This window comes from Corvus hawaiiensis, chromosome 1, assembly GCF_020740725.1.
Source record: "Corvus hawaiiensis isolate bCorHaw1 chromosome 1, bCorHaw1.pri.cur, whole genome shotgun sequence".
NCBI lineage: Eukaryota > Metazoa > Chordata > Aves > Passeriformes > Corvidae > Corvus > Corvus hawaiiensis.
The window spans coordinates 78,384,440-78,400,280 of record NC_063213.1 but is presented as its reverse complement, the minus strand read 5'-3'; the positions used below and the strand labels follow the sequence as shown (position 1 = coordinate 78,400,280).

Genomic DNA, 15,841 nt, shown 5'->3' with positions numbered 1-15,841 from the left:
TCCAGGCTGAACAATCCCAGCCTTTTCAGCCTATCCTCATATGAGAGATACTTCAGTCCCTAAGGATTTCATGCTCCTGCATTGGACTTAGTCCAGTATTTTGTACTGGGGAGCCCAGATCTGGCAGCATTCCTCGTGTGGCCTCACCAGGGCTGTATAGAGGGGGAAGATCACCTCTCTCAGCCTGCTGACCACATGCTTTCCCACACAGTGCAGAATGGCATTGGCCTCCTTTGCCACAAGGGTACATCACTGGCTCATGTTCAGCTTTCATCCACCAGGAGTTCCACATCCTTCTTTCAAAAGCTGCCCGCCTCTCAGTTGGTCCTCCATGTGAACTGGTGCATAGGATTATTCCTCTCCAAGTGCTAGACTTTGCATTTCCTGTTATTAAATCTCTCTTCACAAGATTTCCTGTTCACCCACTTCTTCAGCCTGTTGAGATCCTTCTGGCTGTCAACATGACAGTCTGATGTGTCAGCCATTACTCCAGTTTTGTGTCGTTTGCAAACTGGCTGAGAGTGCTCCCTGTTCCACCAACCAGGCCATTAATGAAGAGATTAAAAAGCATTGTATCCTGTATCAACCACGGGGAGTACTTCCCACTGACTGGACTCCAGCTGCACTTTGGGCTGCTGGTTACAGCCCTTTGAACCTGCCTTTTCAGACAATTTTCATTCCACTTCACCCTTCATTTATCTAGACTGCTCTTCTGTGTGTCTTGCTCTTACATTAATCTCTCTCAATCTTCCTTAATTCTTATCATCTAGACAGGTAATTTTGGAATTTTAATCACTTCCTATCATTGAGTGCTATCATTAGAATGAATTCTAATTGACAGATTCTACACTACTCCTTAAAATAGCTCATCCTTAACTTTTTCCACTTCCAAAGGAACAGACTGTATTTTCTGTATTACTATGACTGTATTTCTTTCCTCTAAATCAGTCTTTCATCTGTTATAAAACATTGTGCACTTGCTTTGTATTTTCCTATTCTCATTACTCTTGCCAAAGACTTTTCAAAAACCTTTACTAGACCCAAGCAAATTCTATCTTCTCCCTCTTTCAAACAGACTTTTGTAAATTTTTTCAAAGAATTCTAAGGAGTCAATTAAATGGTAATAATTCTATGTAAACCGTATTTTACAACATTACTACTACTATTACTACTACTATTCCTTCCCCCTGCCCCAGATTTAGTCTGTAGATTCTTGAACATAAACTACAGTATTATTTTATTATCTTATTCCCTAATACCACAAAGAAACTTTAGGAAGCACCAGTACTGAAACAATCAAAGTAGATGCTTCTGGACACAAAAATTCCACTCCTCCTCATTGTATGATGCTGTTTAAGAGCAATGAATGTTAAAGAAAGAAAAGGATTGATCATCCATTCTTATAGTAATGGTGTGCTTTAAGAAGTAACAGCATAAACAGGAAAAGCCCACTGATTATTACATCAGCATTATTCTCACAGAGCAAAGTGGTAGGACTTCCTCTGATTTCAGAGAGGACATTTGACCAATGCAGAGTGTATATACCACATATTGAGATGAAAAGTGAAAGTAAATGCCTTGTGAAAGGTTCAGAAAGAATAAGGCTGGAGCGTGAAGATATCATATATTTGGGGGTAGAAATATAATGCTAAGTACCATTTAGGTAAAATAACCCTGGTTACAAATAGTGGCCAAAAGGATGATAGGTAGAAACTGAATTCTATCACAGGGACATTTAATAACAGGAAATGTAACACAAAGTCAGGAGAGGAAAACACTTCAAGAAACCAGCTATAACCAATACTTTATACCTGCAGAGCACCTCTTGTTATTGAAGGAGTACAATCTTTAGGGGCCTTGCAGGTTCTGCTGTGTTCTTGGCTAAGCAAATGGTGTCAGAAGCTTCTATGTTTGTCAGATAAATTTGAAGAATCCCACTCCCACAGCTAAATAACTCTTTGGTCATAGCCTTTGACCTATATTTCAGCTTTTGTCTTAGTTCTGCAATACCTTCTGCTTGAACTTGAAATCAAAAGTCATAAAAGACTGTAGGTATGGGATAGATAGCACTTAAAGTAAGAGCTTTGGCCATACACAGCATATGCTCCTTGCTCCACCATAAATTCAATTGTTAAGTTCACAATGGATTTGGAAGAGAGCAACAGTGTTGTAATGGTTGAGGAACTAGACACAAGGAAAGGCTGTCTGTCATTTAGGCTGCCTGTCAGTCTGCCTGTCATCTTCACTACTCTCTTCCTTTTTTCATAACTGAATTGTTTTTCCAACGGAAACTATAGATTTACTTATTTTCCCAACCCCCAGCTTTAACCATAACAAAGACAGTGCAAGGGACAAAAAAATCAGATCTATGTTTCCCTGTAACAAATTGCACCTGAAACAGAAAATTCTAAGCAGTGTCAAAAAAAAAAAAAAAGGAAAAAAGGGTATAATTTTTATTATTCATTCCATTCTGTTTTAGTTATAAACATAATCCTCCTTCTTCATGCTCTTCTCACCATGATAAATGTACCAGAACTCTTTTGATTATGTGAAACAAATAATGTGTAGAATGCTATGCTTAAGTTTTATGCTATTGAGATTTCTTTCTGGAAAATAACTACATTTCAATGGATTCCAAAAAAGGACTCATGGCTACTCCTTTTTTCAGTGTCCCAATGTAGCTTTTAAGTCTTTTTTTGAATTAACACTATGCACCCGCTTATGATTAGGCTTTAATTATATTTTATTTCATGATGCATTGAAATAGCACATTCTATATGTGAAAACACTGTCAAGCACACAGGAGTGATAGTGTTTACTTTTTCAAAGAGCTAATCATAAAATTATAGATCCTATTATTTACTACAGAAAAGTACTTAGCTCAAAATGTCAATTTAGTTGTGAATGTAGGTACAATAATAAGAAACAATTTGTTATGTGTATGAAATATGTTCATGCTGTTTATTTAGTAGTGTGTGCTAGTGATGTAGTGGCAGAACAGATTAAATTTTAACCTAGAGATGAAACAGATGAAAGCAGACCAGGCTCAATGTCAGTGGCACCTGTTAGCAGTAAAACCTGTGTTTTGTCATAAAAAAAGAAACCAAAAAAAAAAAGGAAAACGAATATACGTAAAAGTATTTCACAGTTTTGATCAAAATCACTGCCACTGAAAGATGGTATCATGAATAGCGCTTAGGAGGACTGGATCTATTGATCCAAGATGGGATTTTTTCTTTCGTCATTTGCTTTGTTGAGTTTTTTAAATTTAAAACTTTGACTGTGGAAAAATAAAGACCCTGTGATAAAAAGGTTAACTGAAAAGTTCTTTACACTGTCCTTGCCTCAAGTAGAAATATTTGTCTCAGACTACTCAGCCAGATGTTTTTTGATCATTGCAGGGCTTATCTGAGGCAATGGAAATTCATCAAAATTAGAGGGCTTTCAAATGCACAGGTAAGTATTTATTGTACCTTTATTTGTCAATTTGCCTATTAAAAGGCCAGAGACATAATCAGAAACTGCAAGGAATCTATGGATTATAAATTAACATGGCCATAAATTTAGTATCTAATTCATTAAAATAGTAAAATTGATAGTAGATACAAGAAGGAAAGATGAATTTCTTAGACCGTTCTATATAGTCTTAACTTCTAAGACATATGAACTATGAAACTCAAATGGGACAAGCTGTTGATTTTAGGACACTGAATGCTTAGAAATGTTGCTGGGTAAATAGGCAGCCTTCTGCCCCATGCAGAGAAATGTGGCAAATTTACACAGGTGGAATCACATAGGCATGTGGCATTTTGTTTAATTGTTCTGTGGAGTTAAGAGTATTCACACAGATGTGGGAAACTCTCCTTTATCCAGACTAGCTAAAAACCCACTAGTGTTTAAAAGAACATAACATATTAAGGTAGTCTTTCTTAAAATCTGAAAGTGATTATTTTCCTTTCTAATTTTTATTTTTCACACTATGTGCCAAATAAATTATTTACCTATCTCGGAAGCAGCCACTGTGATGTTGTACCAAGGTGTCTCCTCTCTGTCAAAGATCTTGGCAGTCTTAATGGTCCCAGTACTAGCATCAATGGTGAAATACCTATCTTCTTCTGTGTTATGATCAATGAAATATCTATGAAGAAATATAACAATAAATATATATTCATTGTAGTAAATAACAGAAAGCTATATAAGAATATTACTTTCAAGCTTTTAAAATCACAGACATTTTTAAAAACAACCTAAAAAAATCTATAATTTGAAGAAACCCAAAGTAACACCGTATTTAATTTCTTTCATAATGTTTTATTTCTTTTCAAACATAACAATATTTCCACTGTGAGCCACAAAGGTATAAATTGCTAACAGGTTGTATTTTGCACAGCAGTATAAAATCCTGTCAAAAGTTAGATACACATGTATTTTGACTAAAAATCATGAAATGGAAAAGCTGAAAAGAAAGCAGATACTAAGATACTATTTTTCTGCTTATTTGCCTGTCACTGCAAACCAGTGTGCTCAGCCTCAGTTCCTGTTCAGTATGTCTCTCTGACATGAAGCTGATGACATGATGACACATAAGCCATTTGGAACATAACCACTACAGAATATCAGAAATGTCTGGTTCCCAGAGCAGCCATTGACACTGCCCTAGAAGCAGAGCTAAGCATCCCTGCTTTACTCCCTTGGCTTCTGGGAGCTTTGCCCAGCAGGGAAAGTAAAAGCCTTGAAGTGGGTAATGGAAGCAGAGTGAAAGAACACAAAAGAAGAGATTGACAAGATATTTTTTCTCAAAGCTGGAATAATTTACAATGGCTTTTAACAAATGAAGCACTTACAGAACCCTTTCAAGCCTTCTTAACTAACTCAAGAAAAACAAAAAAAGGAAAAATATTATTTTATGTACCATAATTATTTTCATGATAATTTTTCATCCCTGATTTCATTGTGTGAAATTCCATATATATTTAATATATGGAAGGTATAAAAATGTCAAAATGAGTTATTTGTCCCATCCAGTTGCTCTTATTTTTACATCACTATAAATGTAATTCCCAGCTAATAAAAAGAGTGGCACACATAAAAGCTACCATGCTCAAAATAATTAAAAATGAGTTTTATTTCTCCCACAATGTACTTATTTATACTAGTTGTGGAAAGGAAAAGCAAACAAGCAAATAGACATTTAATTGAATGATATATGAATGTCATAGATGATATGAAAAAGCAAAAGAAAGAAAGCACTTAGAGGGGAAGGCAGCAATCTGAGTGCGTTACCTTAACTAGTCAAAGGATTGGACACTCAGTGGAAAAGCCAGATAGGATTTGGTGACTTAGGTTCGATCTTCCTTACTGGAGAGAACCTGAACCCACCACTCCCACCTGCAAGAAGTATTTACATCTGCCTTACAATATGCTATCTTGCCTTGTGGAACTCCAGATTTTCTTACCACGCTTCAAGTATTTTCAGCAACTAAAGGACCATAGTTCAGTCACTGAAAATCAAAGCAGCCAAAGGTAGTCTAGAACATCTTTCTTTTTGCCTGTTCTCCATCTTTCTTTTCAACATCATGAAGAGTGAAAACCCTGCCATATGACTGTGGGAGTTGTTGGAGAGACAGTAGGCCTCAGTTCCCACACATTTTACGTTTCTCTGGAATAAGAATTTTCCTTGTTGTTTCACATCTAAGCCACAACTTATTGTGTGGTTCATTAATTACCAACAGCTGAGAATACCTCATTCCAAAATCCACCGGATGTACCCAATAATGACACTTTGGATGTACAAGGTGGCAGCTCAAGTTTCTTCAAACAAGTGGACTGACAAGATCTTGATTATGCAGGGGATGGGGCAATTTTTTAAGAGTTTAAGTCAGGAAATTTTTTTTCAGAGGACATAATTCAGTGTATCTGTAACTGAATAAAAAAACCAAAAGAATAAGTGATGTTGACAGAAAAAGAACAAAAAAGTTAGTTAATTTATAATTGCTGGATCACAGCAATCATTGCAGACACACTTCTGAAAGTTGGTGTGGTTCTCCATGCTCGGTACACTCAGGAGAAGAATTCAAAGAAAACTCCTGATGAGCATTCATCAGTCACTGATCATGATATGCTGGATGGTGCAGACATCCAAACAAATTTATATTGCTTTGAGGAATATTGGAATCCTCTGTCGAGACATCACAAAAAAGAACAAATATGGACCACACAATTATCCCTTGGCATTATTTTATGTGGCCAAGCTATAATCACCTCTTTAAGACTGTGCCAGTCTCAGTGGAGAACTTGTATCTGCTGTGTCCACAGATAGCATTACCTTTTAGTATTTACAAAAGCTTGGAGACAGAGTAGTATCAACCTCTAAAAATCCATAAAGTTACCATATTTGCTACAGAGTCATGTTGACATCTGAACTTTGTCCAGAAGATGCATGCTTGAGGTGGTGAAATGCCCATGCCTTATACCTCATGCTTGGCAGTGTAGGAAAACTGAGCTAGGAAAAATAGTTGGAATGTTTTGATTATACTATTATTAACACAGAAATAATGAACGTTTGATTGTGTTGGGCAAGATACATACACAGATACACAAACATCTTTTACATGATAAACCAGAAGGTTAAGAGAGGAAGCATGGAAAGCATAATTGTCCTTCAGTTTTCTTGGAGACATTGTACTGGTAGAGCTTACAATCAGTTATGCTATGATAAAATTTAATTAATTCTGTCCTATTATAGCTTTGTTTTTCTTGACTGTAAGAATATTGTGATGACAACAAGAATTATTTGCTGAAAAAAAGAAATCAAATGGTTTTTCCTGACCTGTTCTTATGGAATATGTACTGCAAATCCAGACCAATTTATAATACAAGAGTCTTGTCCCTGCAAACATTAAATACTCTGGAACCTGTTTGCTTATTATCAACATCAAGGACAGTGACTATTCTGTGAGTCACTACTGCGCTGACCACACAACCACAAAAATAGGGCAATTTATTATTTGTAGACAGTAGCTTAAAAATAGACAGAATTTCATGTTGGGCTTCAATAAGAAAAAAAGAGCTGCTTCTGTGTGTGTGTGACTTATAACAAAACATTACTTTTTCCTCTGAGTAAAGTACAAAAAAAAAAAATCTGTCCCAAGAATGAAGCTTGCGTAGAAAAACTGATGTTTGATTTTCTGATGAATCGTGATCAGCTAATGATTCATTTTTATAAACATATTGTAAAAAATGGTCTATTTTTTTAAAAAAAATATGAATACCTTTTCCTAAATCAGTTATTTAAAAGTGTTCCACAGAAGATCAAAACTCTGTTTGAGGAATTTAGGGTTGGATTAATAACTTCAACTGTATTTTCTGCATAATTAATAGAAAAAAGTGATCCTTTGGTAACTTATTGTACTAACACTTTTACTTCCAATGATACTGGAATAATGAAATTTTTTTCTAATTTATCCGCAGTAGCCCTTCCCTTTCATGTGCTAACTTTTGCATACAGTTACAGATATTTTGAAATATTCACAGACTGACAATTATTTTCTTCATCAATGAATAAATAAGAGAGCGGTACTTTCTTAGGCTTTCCCATTATGAAAACATTCAGTTCTCCTCCATTACTCCAGATTCTTCCCTAAAATTGTTTTGTGCATCATATCTAAAGCAGCCATTTGCACTGCTCTGTTTCCCAACCTTCATGAATGTGTCGGTAAAACAAGTTACAGAAGATATTCCCACATAGTAGAAAACCTAGGAATGCTAGTTCTTCTAGTGCTTTAAAAATATTTTGTACAAGAACTCTCTTGGTAGAGCAACTAATTTTTGTCGTGTTAGAGGACATTTAGAACAAGTTTCACTGTATTTACAAAATGCTGAACAATTGAGACCTTTATAAATTCTAGTCACTCATTTATCTACATGTTGAGACTACAGACCAGATATATCTGTAAATAGAGAATATTCTAGAGGTAATGGTACTTTACTTAAACTTCCAAATTTACTTCACCTTATTAAAAAAAATTACTTTCCTTTGGATGATAGTGGCAGCAGACACAGTCATTCCCTTCCACTCCTACCCTTCACTCCACATCTACTGGTCTGCTTTTCGATGCTTTTTCTAGATCACAAAAAGATATAGTGCAAGTTTTGAATTTCAAAGAGTAATTTCAAAAGAGATTTTTCTCCTTAACTCAGTTGACGGTTTCTGCTCACTTAGAATGCATTAATTCAAAAATTAATTTACAATATCCACTTGAGATATTTATTTATAGACATTTAGTCATGACAATGCCATGTGAGTTAGCATACTTATAAGCACTACACATTAAATCAGCATATCTAAGTTGCATGGCACATGTTAATAAAGAGACTTAATAACAAGACATGCCTAGATAAACAGCTCTCCATAAACTGTTTACATTCAAACCAGCAACAGAAACCAATCTGAGAGAAACTTCATTAAAAAGGATTATGAATATAGAAAACTTATTAGTCATACTATCTGAAGTTAATCTAAAGGAAATTAAGTACCAAAACTGAATCCTGCTAGTGCTGGGAAATGCAACATGTGCCACCTTTTTATAAGGCAGTGTCAGTGAATGGAGGGGCATTTCCAGCTTCATCCATATCCTCATCCCTTCTTCTGACCAAAGCAAGCCACTGGCTCCTCTGACTTTGTTCCTCACTTCCTGCCTTTTAGCGAAGCAGTGGGTCAGAGGTGACAGATATTCCCCCCATTTTTACTGAAAACTAAGAGCATTTGCATCAATTAGGAAATAAAGAGAAATATATATGAATGATGGTCCTTGGGCAGAAGGTCACTATAGAATATATAAATCAGCTTTCAGTATTAAACCTGTCAGACTCTAATAATGCAAAGACTGCTTAAAATTGAGAAAATTTTAAAAGGTGCTAAAATAGCTTAGGAATATTAATGATCTCCAAGCCTTTTAGGAGGGCTTCTGAACCTAAAAGGCATAAGCATTTTCAGAATCTCTCTACCTAAATTATTCAGTCTTAATATTAACATCAGTTTATCACGGGATAGACAAATGGCATAGGCTGTTACTCTTCTGGTATGGCTCTCTAGATACTGTGTTTTAAGGAAGAACCTTGAGTTAAAACTTTTATAATAGTTTTGAGATTTTAAGTTGTCTCTTTCTGTTTTTAACCAAATCTTTAACTTTTCATTATATTATTTTTCATTTATTGCCCTATGTGTTAACTACAAAAATGAACTCTTACATATTTCTATCCTGGTTACAAACCTTGTGGAGGGCTGTGAGCCCTTGGCACAGGAGCCCTCTGCACTCCCTTGGAGAGAGGCCTGAGGCCCAAAAGACTCTCTCCAGATATAAGCAACCATTCTCGAGGTCATGGTGACCAAAAGAGCCACTCCTAACATGCCTTGCTTCTTTATGGTAATAGCCTGTACCCTGTTGCTAGCTGGTTTCTACCCCACCCCCTGCCTTCCCCATATAACCTCTGCTCCGACCCCGGATGAGGGGGAAGTTGTCATCCCTGGCCTTTCCTTCACAGAGGCTGCTGGACAATAAAAGCTGGCTCTGTGGAACTGCCAAATGAGGCTCCTGTCTCTCTATCCCTGAGTTCGCCTTGGTTGATTTCACAAAGAGCTGAATCACAAGAGCTGATATCACTTGTAGCTGAGAAGTTGCTACACTTGCTGAAATCACCTGTGGCTCAGGGAAGTTGCTAAAGCCTCTGGAAAAGCCTTTCCCTGGCAGGACGCTTTCTCTAGGAAGGTCGCAACACACCGGGTTGTCCACCACCGGACCCAAAGGCGATATTATCATACTGATAATAAACTTCCAAAGACAGATTTCAGTCAGATGTGAATTCAAAGATCACAGCACTTCTTTGGACTTTTGTTTTGAGACATAAGCAAATAGCCAGTTCTGAAATAACAAGTGAAACTGGTTACAAAGGATCACTAAAAAAAAGTCCATGGAAAGGGAACAGAATCTTGTCCAACCAATTATACCTTCAAAATACTTATCAGTTAGAAATCAAATGCCTTTATAAGGAAACCTGTTCAGTTAAAGATTTAAGCAAGAAACTTTATACAAAAAATACAGATTCAAAGTACAGAAATTTTTTATTTCATTTTATGAAATATCTTAGAAAAGGAAGAGTAAGCAACTGCATAGAGTGAGAGGAGGAGGTATACCATGACAAAGAGTAAGAGAACTGACCAGCTGCCAGTCTCTGTGTTTGACCAGCTGGACAACAAGAAGAAATGGTCCATGCTGGGACATAACTCGAGTGGGTGCCTTTTATCTTCTCTCTGCCTCCTGACAGCAGCACTCATGAGCCTGGGAACAAGCAGGAAACCCTTGAAGCTAAACGAGGTGGTGGGGTGACATTCTGTTGCTGTGACTGTCTTGCACTACACTACCTCCATTCCAGGGCCAATCTATTTCCCAATAGTTCAAACGAACTCAGCCAGGAGAGAAAAGCAATTGTGAAGTATGAGTCAGAAGTCATGCCAATCAGCAGGTAACCAATTTTCTCCCTGCAGCATGTCTGGTACATTAAGGAGACATTCGATATTCCAGAGCTCCTTGGCAAAAGACTGCTACAAAGAGCTACACCCTTCAACTGTGCTTTTCAGGTGTGAAAATTAAATACATTTGAAGATAGCTTGGAGCAGGTAATCCCTCTGTTTACTGTTCCTTTGCTTTCTTTTCAAACAGACATAGCATAACTTTGAGAAAAATACTGTCCTCTCAGAGCATTTAAAGGAAGTTGATTCAATACGCTGTTCCCACTGACATATGGCTGGTGCTGGCTGCCAGCTGACATCCATCAGCTGATCAGCAGTACCTTGTTTCTGTACAGGACTCCTGGCTCACCTCTCATACTGAAATCTCAGCTCGGCAGGAGTAGCAGCTTTCCATCTCCTAATCCTGGAGATGAGAGCTGGCAGATCCCAGGAGACATGGGGGAGTTGACAGAAGTGAACCACTGTCTCCCAGAAAAGCCCCTGAGAGGCAGACACTACTGATTTGAGTTTTATGTGGAAGTCAGCTTCCTGCTCCTGTTCTCATTCCCATCCTCTATGATTTGCTAGCACACTGCTCACCTTGAACACAGAACATCTGGAACGCTGTTCATTTGAAGGAAGTAAGCCATTTCTAGACACTCATCATTTCTAGCTGGAAGTTTCTGTCTGCATGTGTTAACCAGTGATCATTTTTCTAGCTAATTCTATCAGTAAATGTAGGCTAAGAACAGGCCACAACCTTCAAGGCATAATTCAGAATTCAAAGCAAGGTAAAGGTTTGTCTTCTTTTCATGACTTTATGAATTTCTTCAGAGGATTATGACTGTACAAACACATTTCTGTTAAATGTGTTGATGGCAGAACTATATCTATCTTATTATATCTAAGTTGCTTGTTATTCAAAGAGATTAACATTCAGATATCAATGCTTATAAGAAATAAAATGCAGTAAGTGTTACATGAGAAACACTTTTATTTTTCCCTACAAGCTAGCTACAGCTACAGCTACTTCTGTACAGCTACAGCTACTTTTCTACCTACCAGCTAAAGAATGGTACTCTACTTACATACTTTTTTTTCCTCTACATGTTATAGACTAAATCAAACAAAACCAAGATTGATGGATTTATGCCTATTTATTGGACTTGAATGACCCTATCAAATAACTACAGTCTAGAGGTGTTCGGATATGAAAGCTTATTCTAGAACCATAAAAGAATGTTGATACTTTAGGCATTTGGAAGTCAGTAGAAATGATAGAACCATAAAGATGATGTTCTGGCAGGAAAAATCAGTGCTTCATGATCAAAAAGATGATCTGTCAGTGTTTTCTCTCTCAGCTCTAAGGGAGGGATGAAGGCAGTTCTGGTCGATGTGAGATTCTGACCACTATCTTGAGCTGGATTCTTCCTAGTCAGAAGAGCTGTCAGAACATCTTACCAGTTCCTGCTCAATGAGATGGACATTTTTGTTACTGGGAGACATAGGACACATAGTCTGACAAGAATCAAAACTAATTTGACATCTCAGGGGGCAAAACAGCAACAGACCTCCAACCTCAACACCATAAAGAAAGTTTTTAAAATACTTTCTGCCTGTGAAGTCAGATGGAGAATTAGAGAAGAAATTGAAGAAAAATTCCCATCTCTCTCCAGCCATTCAAAATAGGGTGTTCTTTTTCTGTCTCAATTTACTGACAGTCTTAGAGAGAATACTGGAGGATTTTGGTAGTGTTGTGCTTTGAGGTCTCCTTTGAGGAAGACAGATGTCTGCCTTTGCCTCCACAACCACAGGGCTAGCCGAATCTGGAACATCTCACATGTTCCTCCACGGGCATATGAGTCGCTCTACATGATGGCACTGATCTCAGCAAGCTGCCCTATGTACAGCCAACAAAGAGTTATAGACTCATTTAATCATAGCCAGGATTTTAAGGGACCTTAGATATCATCCAGTTCCAAACTCCCTGACATGGGTAGTCAGACCTTCCACTAGACCAGATTGCTCAGAGCTCCATCCAACCAAGCCTTAAACATTTCCAGGTTATGTGTCATCCACAACTTCTCTGGGAAACCTTTTTCAGTGTCTTACCACCCTCACAGTAGAGAACTTTTTGCTAACATTTAAGCTAAACCAACTCTCTTTCAGTCTGAAGCCATTCCCTCTTGTCCTGTCACTACATGCTCTTGAAAATAATCCGTCTCCATCTTTCTTGTAGGCTCCCTTCAGGTACTGGAAAGCTGCAATCAGGTCACTCCAGTCCAACAGTCCACTCATCCAATCCATCTCTTCCCAGTTTAGTGAAAATGATGTTGTGGGGGACTGTGTCAAAGGCTTTATGGAAGTCCAGATAAATGACATCTGTAACCCTTCCCTTGTCCACTGATACAGTCTCTCCATCAAGGCCACTAGACTGGTCAGGCAGGACTCGCCCTTAGTGAAGCCATGCTGACTGTGCATAGGATAGCAGGAAACAAACTGATTTTATTCCTCTTATCTAACATTCAAAGGGCAAGCAAGACAAATGAATATAACTAGGTGAAAGGACTCCTGCAGGGGATCAGTCTTATCCCTTCTCCCTGCTGACAGTACGAATGAGTGGCATAGAAACTGAACTGATCTCAGAGAACAGGAAAAAAAAAAGTTAAAAATATAATTCTAATTTTCAGCCCCTCCCTTTGATCCTCTCATGCTGTTGTCTTGTACCTCTCTTCAGTCTGAATCACAAGTTGAGGTTTTATTCAACCTGTAGCAAATTTAAACTACATCAGAAAAAAAGTCTAAAACCTGAATTTTTCACAGTACTTTATGTATTTAAGACTTTGAGAAATAATAATAGGAATACATAAAACTTACTGGGTATGTTCTTTCATCTACATATGAGCATGCCCCTTAAAATACCATTTACTGAAAATTAAGATTACTTTCTAAAGGTTGATGACAGAAAGTATTTACCTTCAGATGACTCTAAAAGAGGACTATCTTTTACAATCAATGCAGCAAAAGTTAAAATAAGTTTCTCTACCTAATGCAGGAATTGAAGAAAAAATTCCTACACCACATTAATTGTTTCAATCATATGCATTTGTAATTCATTAATTTTTCAGTATTCTTTCTGAAAGAAGGAAAGAGAAGTTTTTCAATTTAAATCAAAGTAGGACAAGGGAACTCTATTTATTAGAGCTTTGATGTACAAGGTTTGGTGTTGAAAATTAAGTTTTTTACTCATTAGTATATACCTGTATTATAACCATTATGATATATCATCCATTTTAAGGCAACACCATTGGACCATTAGAAAAGTGAGAAGCCAGGATCAGAGCTGAGGTTGTACTTTTATTCTTCACCATCTTAGTGCAAAATTAACAGTCAATTTCTAGGAAAAAATTAATTTAAAAGATTTTAAAATTAACTTTTAACACAAAATTAAAAAAAAAATCAAACCCAAACCAAAAACAAAACGTGTTTTTTCTGACTTCTGTTTCCTATAGCTGATCAATCCTTGTGACTAAAATACATTATAGTAAGTTATGTTACAGCCTGATTAAGGTCCAACAAAAAATTTACTTGAACTCCAACGTATTAATATAACAAATCAATCTTCCAAGGACCAAAAAAATACAAAGTTGTTTATAAGCAAGCACTTGTAGACCTTCTGAAAAGGTAAGATACTTATCTTTCTAATTATTTGACACTACTGTCACAAGCAGAGTCCTGATCAGGGCCCCTACCCTGTTCTCCAGAAGTTTTCTGTTAGATACCAGCAAAAGAACAATTCCTCTGAGGAATGCAAACAACCTATGTTAAACATAATAACTGGGTGTAAAAAAATGACTAGAGGGGGAAGAGGTCCTATCACTTGCGCTCAAAACAGTGGTTTACCTTCTGTTTTGCTGAATGACAAAGCAGCACCCAGAGGAGTGATCTGATGTTACAGTATTTCTACAAGTGGATGTCTTATTTCTCAAACACTACTGTTTCAAGAGTATAATGTTAATAAAGGCTTTCAGACCTTCATAGTACATGATCAAACTGGGAAGTTATTCTGGGGGAAGTGGTCTATTCCATGGAACTACATTCACTATTACATCAGAGTTACAGAAGTGTCATGATCTTAAAACTAAGTCTTTGCTCTTTTCTGAATCACTGACTTGGAGGTGGCTTGAGAAACAGCTGCAGCATTGTTTCTGAAAAGCATTCCACTGGAAACGGACCAGATGCAGTTGGAAAGCTCCAAGGATCATCTGGAGTATGTGCTGCAGCTTGGTGGACTTACCACCCAAGAATCACCACCTACAGGAAGATGTCAGGGTTTTAAGAGGTGCTGCTGCAGCCCTGAGGCAGCACTAACAGCCGAGGGCTGCTCTCAATGCACATAAGTGCCTTGCCAATTAAATAAAAGCTGTTTTCACCCCTAATCTCCATGAAAGTCTTCTGTGTATGATTTCAGGAAAAAAAATATAATTTCTAAGTAGATATAGAGAGATTTAAAATGAATCATAGACTAAGAAAAAATTGTAATTAGAGCATTTAATAGTCATCCTTTCTTCCATATTGTGTGGGAAGAGACCTTTCAAGACCCCCCTTGCACATCAGATATTATTATGAGATGTGACTTAACCCTGTCCTTTTCAAGCAACAAAAAATATGAGTATGGAAGCAGAATACTTGACACAAAGCAATGAAAGGGGATTAGTTTCTCATAAATGGTCCAACAAGGCAGTAATACCTGTGAATGAATTACAAATAAGGGTGGTTTCTGTTGATTTAGAAAACAATTCTTAAAGTAAATTTCTAAGTGATTTTCAAACTCTTCAGAAACTCTTTATATTTAAAATTAATACATGATGAAGTTGTAATTGATGCCATGACGATTTTTTGCCTTTTCTTTCATACCCCTGTTATACCTTTTTTACAACTTCTGTATTCTTAGTGCTTTTCCCCTACATTCTTGGACTTGTTTGTTCAGATAAGAGACTAAACATTTTAGAAGCTTTGTAGCTAGGGATCAGTGTGCCCCAGACCCCAAGGTCCTCTCCAGAACACATTCTGTAAACCAAGATAGAACCATCCAGGGGAAGGTTCCTTTGGAAGGGGGGCTCACTTGAGCCTCTCACTGGGGAATCTTTGATAGATATGCTAATTAGTAAAACCTATAATGTTATACCAGATCTTTTGGGGCATATTATCAGTGGGGTGCATCTCGATGCATATGACCTGGACGTGTGCACCTAAGGATCCTTAAAATAAATACCAAGGTAAAATCCCTTTTTCCCGTCTAACCATGTTTGACTCTTGATTTTAAGACCAGGA

At 37.1% G+C, this 15,841-nt stretch overlaps 1 protein-coding gene across 12 annotated transcripts in view; it reads right to left on the bottom strand.

Annotated features, from left to right (window-relative positions):
• The window catches only part of CDH18 (cadherin 18), a 522,886-nt gene that overhangs the window by 32,355 nt on the left and 474,690 nt on the right, over positions 1-15,841 (bottom strand). For all 12 annotated transcript variants that reach the window (XM_048311338.1, XM_048311426.1, XM_048311373.1 and 9 more), the window contains one exon: positions 4,002-4,138. In XM_048311338.1, coding sequence (XP_048167295.1) covers positions 4,002-4,138 — 137 coding nt within the window. The remainder of the gene's footprint in view (positions 1-4,001; positions 4,139-15,841) is intronic.